The sequence below is a fragment of the Carex rostrata genome, chromosome 7, assembly GCF_964058835.1.
Source record: "Carex rostrata chromosome 7, lpCarRost1.2, whole genome shotgun sequence".
NCBI classification, from domain to species: Eukaryota; Viridiplantae; Streptophyta; class Magnoliopsida; order Poales; family Cyperaceae; genus Carex; species Carex rostrata.
In genome coordinates, this window is record NC_135924.1 from 8,038,397 (window position 1) to 8,045,148 (window position 6,752).

The 6,752-nt window shown below is 32.0% G+C and overlaps 1 protein-coding gene across 1 annotated transcript; it reads right to left on the reverse strand.

Annotated features, from left to right (window-relative positions):
• Nucleotides 1-232: 232 nt before the first annotated feature.
• On the reverse strand, nucleotides 233-4,079 carry LOC144556376 (glutamine synthetase nodule isozyme-like). Its single transcript, XM_078304724.1, has 13 exons — nucleotides 3,904-4,079; nucleotides 3,608-3,647; nucleotides 3,356-3,459; nucleotides 3,190-3,238; nucleotides 2,968-3,074; nucleotides 2,746-2,833; nucleotides 2,029-2,157; nucleotides 1,848-1,922; nucleotides 1,631-1,684; nucleotides 1,466-1,503; nucleotides 1,187-1,346; nucleotides 892-952; nucleotides 233-559 (listed from the first exon to the last, which is right to left on the reverse strand). Exons 1-13 carry the CDS (start codon nucleotides 3,975-3,977, stop codon nucleotides 465-467), a joined length of 1,074 nt encoding a protein of 357 aa, XP_078160850.1. The 5' UTR covers nucleotides 3,978-4,079; the 3' UTR covers nucleotides 233-464.
• Nucleotides 4,080-6,752: the final 2,673 nt, after the last annotated feature.

Below are 6,752 nucleotides of genomic sequence, written 5' to 3' on the forward strand. Positions count from 1 at the left end.
GTGTATGTACAAACTTCTAATTTAAATGATTAAGCTATCTCTTATATAGTTGAATTATATTTTTTGACAAACTTCAATTCTATATCTAGTTGATTCATGATATATCGCCATAGAACCGTCTTATTTACGAAATGTAATCTTAAATTGCATAAGAAAACCTCCCTTTTTTCATTTTTCATTTCAATTAGTATTCGGAATACAAAGAAAACAAAATAAAACTAAAAGGGAAATGCAAAACCAAGCTGAAACAACTATTGAACGTAAATTATTTCTAACAGAAGCAAGCAAACACTTCCATGTGATTCCAATGTCACATGGATGAACACAATTTTCCTTTATTACAAGCAACAACCATGTCACAAAATTTGTCGCATCATACATATCAAAGCATCCACTGAAATGACACATAAGGAAACCGCAACACAATTTTTCATGAAAGGAAGTTGAAGTAACTCCTTTTGCACTTAGGTTGTTTTCCAGAGAATGGTGGTCTCAGCGATCATGGAAGTGACAACATAAGGATCCATGTTAGAGGCTGGCCTCCTGTCCTCGAAATAACCTAAAATTTTGAAAGAACAAGAAAAAAAATGTAGTACATTTAATAAATTTAGTAATACAATGGAGTTTTTTTTTAAATTCTAAGGCCCTATATATATAGCATAGTCAGTTTATTGAATGATCTATTTTTTTATTTATAATTTTCATTGGATATCTACAAATAATTTGGGAGTAAGAAATTTGATTTGTGAAGTGAGGTTAAAAAGATCCATATAGATCCTTTTCATTTAAATTTTCAGAGATTTTAAATTCTTGTTCACAAAAAGGATAATTCTATCACATTTGACAGTACATGTTAGCTGTGTACCAAATTAAAGTAACAGAAGAATTTACCTTTGCCTTCCTTCTCAGTGTCACGGCCAACCCTAATGGAAGCCCCACGGTTTGCAACACCCTGAAAAGAAATAAAAATTATATTATATTGACCTTACCATCAAAAGAAATCCAATTTGTCACAATTACAGGTATGATGACCAAATGCAATACGACAATTGCCAGTTCGTACCAGTACCAGACCCATTAACCAGACCGATACAATTCCAAAGTGCTGAATGAAATAGACTAGCAATAATAAGGTTTGTGTGTTTCATGACTGGTACAGTGCTAAACATCAATATATGGAACATACCCATTTGAAGGTGTTAATGTCAGCAGTCTCGTGGCGGCCGGTCAGGCGACGTTCATTGCCTTCACCATACGCAGCAATGTGCTCCTTGTGCCTCAATCCCAATTTTTCTATGGCCTTCTTTATCAGCTCGTATCCTCCTTCCTCCCTCATGGATTTTGTGCTGATCAAGGTAAAACAAAAACGCATTCCTCAGTATACAATTGTAAGCATTTGTAGTGTGTTACAGTATGCATAGCCACCCAAAACAAGAGTAAGAGGAAGTTGATATATTTTTCCTACCTGTAGTTGGTGTGAGCACCAGCACCATTCCAATCACCCTATAATTTAAGACAGAAAATAAAAGGTGTTAATTATAAGAGTAGAATGTTGTTCATCACTAAGAACAAAACAGAGAACAAAAAATTAAGAAGACTTTGAACTAAAACAGCGAACTAATATACTGACCGGAATTGGCTTTGGGTCAAAGGATAGCACAACTCCTACAATCTCAGTTATCCTCTGATGATATCAAAACATAATCATTTAGTAAAGAAGATTTATAATTCAGTTATCCTCTGATGATATCAAAACATAATCATGTAGTAAAGAAGATTTATAAACATTAAGGATTTTTGCACTACAACCCTTCGTAAAATTAAAAAGTAACTTTGCTTTTGATTACCTCTAGAAGAAAACGTGCAATCCACAACTGGTCAGCTGCTGCAATTCCAACTGAAGGGCCGACTTGGAACTCCCACTACACAGAGATGAAACAAAAAGCAAAATTGATATATGTCCTAACTCATAAGAGATAAGAAAACAAGAAAAGGAATAGCCACTAAGTATGAAAATGTAAATCATACCTGGCCTGGCATAACTTCACCATTGATGCCACTGATATTGATGCCGGCATAAAGGCAAGCCTTGTAGTGAGCATCAACTATGTCACGACCAAACGCCTTCTCGGCACCAACTGCACAATAGTACGGTCCCTGTGTTGCGTAAAAAAAAAAAAAAGATGAACAAAAATTTAGAGAAAGATGAGAATACAAAGTAAAATGGAAGAAGAAAATTAATCAAAGGGCTAAGAAGATATTTTGATAACCTTATCTTTACTTTTTACTGCAAACATTAATCGTTCATGGTCGTTCTCTTTTAACTAATGAGTAAAAATAATATTAAGATTGTATAGCGTGTGGTAATATTATTGAATATCTTATTACCCGGCAAGTTCTTGTTTGGCATCCAAATCGTAAACCAATATTAATATCTTTTTTTTTTTTAAGTATCCTCATTATGACACTACTAATAAAATCTCTGTTCTCCTCATTTCTTCTGTTCTGTCCATCCCTTTACCCACAAAAGCAATCTTATCCCTATTTGATGCTGAGTCATAAGTGGAATGGTGTATATTGATACACTTGCATTAGTTGCGTAGAGTGCCGTTGCTTATGCACCAAAACAAACTTTAAGATGGATATAATTCAATTAAACGACAAGAAAGTAGCATTTTTTTTTTCTTCCTTGATTAACACTGAGGCTTTGATGTTTATATTTAATACAAATTTTTGTTTAATTACCTGAGGGCCAGGAAAGCCACCAACAGGCCAGCCAAGAGGCCAATTGACATCTTTTTGAAGAAGAGTATATTCTTGCTCAAGTCCATACCTATTCCCAACCAAAAAGATATATTTTTAATAAGAAACTCTAAACATCTCACAATATAAATTTAAAAGGAAAATAAATAACAAACATTTTTTTCTGTTTTTAGAATTGCTTAAAAATTGGAAACAATATAATACCAGGGTTCCTCAGCTACCACGTCAGGGTTGCTAAAAATTTTGGCCGCGTTGTGTCTCTTGTTAGTCGGAATGGCCACGCCTTGGGGTGTATAACAATCGCACATAACCTAATTATTGTATAGAATTATGTTAATATTTGTCATATTAATTTTTCTAATTACATTATAATAAAGAAATCAATATGAACTGTCAATTAGGAAAAAAAAAAAAAAGACAACTTACAAGGATATTGTTGCCTCCCCTAAACGGATCCTTGAAGATTGCTTGAGGGCTTCAAAATTAAAGAAATCAATTAAAACAAGCCCAAGAATAAAGCAAAAATCAGATATTTGAGACTTGATGGAGAATAAAATTTTGACAAGAATATAGTTTGAGTGTAAGCTCGTACTATAGAATAACTTCACTATCCTCTCCTGGGGCTTGGTTAGTACTAGAACCGTCGTAATTCCACTTTGGGAGCTCACTCGGGCTACTGACAGGTTTCGAAAGCGTCTGCTCAAAACCAAATTGATTATTAAAAATACATATATAGTGTCTTTTGGAAAATCAGGAGATAAAATTGCCATATGCTAAGTTCGTTCAAGTATAGTTTCCTTCTTTCTGTTGTTCTCTCTTTTATTTTATTTTTATAAATACTTACCCTTGCTTTGCTCCTCATGTCCATGCCGGATCCACCAATCCTGATTTACCCAAAAGTACACAAAAAAAGTAGTTCAATATTGAGGAAAAAAAAAGATATATAATTACAAAGACATGCATAAACTTAAGGATGAGTAAGAACATATTTTGGAATTAAACTTGCATAAATAATTAAATACCAAGGGCATAGCCATTAACTACTACTGAAATTTATGGGTATGAAATAAAGAAGGCTTTTTTGGAAGAAAGCACATAGATAGAAACAGAGGAGACCGAAAGAATAGCAAAGAAACAAACCATATATATTCAGCAATGATTTTCTCAGTATGGTCAGAGAGGTTAAGGTTGAGAAGATCGTTTAGCAAAGCCATGGCTTCAAACGAGGGAGAATTAGCTCTTTGGGGAAAGGAAATGAGGAATAAGAAGGAGAACAACTGAGGGTGAGGGAAAGAGGGGAATTGTGGAACCTATTTATAGCAACGGGATTGTATCGGATTGGTGGGGATAGTGGAAAAAATGGAATATAAGGTTCAGGATAGGCGGTTTTTAGTATGAACGAAAACAAATCAAAGGAATATTATAAGAAGTTCTCTCCATTTCGTACAGGTGATCAGCATGTCCAGTTGGATTGAAGATTAACGTCTGCTCTGCGCAGCCAAGGTAATAATGATATTCAGAAATTAAGAATATACTGCGTTTGATATTTTTCGTATGGATCTTATGCAAAGAATATTGTGAGTTTGTACTACTGGAGAACTGGAGAGGACAAAAGCTCCTGATGTTTATTTTAGGAGCTTCTTTTTTATCCAACTATTTGTAAACCAATTTAATTTATTAAAGCTTACTAAATTAAGAATAATTTCTGAAAATTGAATATTTTTCTGTTTCTCTTTTAGAGAATTAATAAATTTTGTAGTTCCTTATATTTTTTTTAATGGAAGCTGATAACAGCACCTGCACTATAGTATCCACACTATATTCGTAAGGAGGACTACTGAAAATTAAATGTCGAAAAATAATTTTTTTGTGGGGATCGTGAAATTTCACAATTCGAATTTTTTTCCTAAAGTATTAATATCTATGCACAGAAATATTTATACCTAAGTATAAAAGTATTTATAGTTATGAGGTGAACAATTATTTATTGCACGGTACTGTAGCACGAAGATAATAGTATCTGCAGTACTGTACCCCCACTGTACCCGTGGGGGACCACTGAAAATTAAATGTAGAAAGATAATTTCATGCAAGGACTGCAAAATCTCCACAATTTTAATTTTTTTTATATTATTAATACCTACGCAATTTTTTCTTTCAAATAAGATCCATGATGACGTACTTTCAAACTCGTCGTCGTGCAAGTATTATACCTCGCCGTACAAGTATTTATACATATGCTTTCAAGTATTTTTTTACATATTACACTGAAAGTATTAATATCTAAGATTGAAAATATTTATACGTATAAGGTCAACTATTTTTGTTACAGGAAGGCTGATGCGGAAATGATTGGAAATCTCGAAAAGGAATAATCATAACATGTTACGCATTAAAATATTAATATCTTTTTTTAAGTGTTAATATTTTATCTTGTAAGTATTTATAATGACGAAAATATAAATATCTAAGTATTTTTTTACATATGACACTAAAAATATTAATATCTAAGTACTGAAAGTATTTATATCTATGCAATGAAGTTTTTATTCCTATAAAGTCAACTATTTTGTTAGAAAGGTTAACGCCGAAACAAGTGCGGAAACTGTAAAAGGAAAACTATATAATTAGTGGGGACCATAGAGAAATTGTGCTACTAGAATTTTAGAATAATAATTAGTTGAGACTATATAATATCTTTTTAGAATAATAATTAGTGAACATAATATAATTAGTGGGGACCATAATACATTATTCCTCTAAGTGCTGAAATAGGGTGGGTATTGAAATAATTGTTCTTTTTTATAACCTTAAGTTTTATTGTTTGGTTCTTTGGGTCCTTGAAATTTATAATCCTTTCTTAAACCGTACTTATGTCAATTAAACTATCAACAAATTGATGATCCAGACTGTAATGAGCATTAATTTTTCTATCATGTTTTCTTTTAATGGAGCGTACGCTTTATTCTAATACGTGGCTATATATTTGACTTTTGCAGTTTTGCGTCAAGAACTTCGACGAAAATAGTTAAACCTGATATGCAAATTCATCAAGTCATTTGTGATATTTTATTTTAAATATCGTCAGATTTGTTAGTCTATATTTCAATATTTGCCTTCTACTTGACGAATCAAGTATTATTTTTAAGTATTTAAATTTCAGAGTTCATTTTTTTCATGCTAAAAGCTTGAAATGTAAATTACTTTAGTGGATTCATTTTTCAACTACTTTCTTACCACTCTATCCTAAAACTAATTTGGGAACTAAAAATTTGAAGTTTGAATGTCAAAGCTTGACATGTTAAGTACATCAAGATCAACGGTTTAATTTTGATATTCCAAATTGATAAGATTGTTTCCTTTTTTTAAATTAAGTTCACAAAATCTTCAATAGATTAACTCATACTAATATTACTCAAAAAGTAAAAATAAATTATTTGAGATCGATATCTTAATATATAGACAATTTCCACATTTAGGGGGGCATGAAAATAATAACACTGAAGAAAATAGATAACTCCAGAAAAGGAAGATACTCCAAAATCCAAATAGTTTCATTAAAAATGTATTATGCCATTAATATGACCCCCATTTTTGTTTTCTTCAATTTAAGTAAAACTTAATACGCAGCTAATTATCGATGTATTATAATCCCTAGCAATTAAAATAGAAGCTAATTAACTACAGAAATTCAAAACCTAGAGGCAGAAGAGTCTTCTCTCGTTTGGGAACGCATACTAGTGAAGTTATGGCTCGAATTTTTTTTTTCTTTATAGTTCATTTAGCTGTTTTTAAAAACCAGTATTGATTGGTGGGTTTCTACTAACCATGAGAGATTATGTTTGCATTTGCTTACAATCCAATATTTAAGCCGTATGAGAGATTCGCTCATTAATTAAGATGCATTATCTATATTTTAACAGGTAATTTACTCTTGAATGAAAATGACAGGAAAACATTTTCAAATCGTGGTTGTTTGCTGGTGCCGT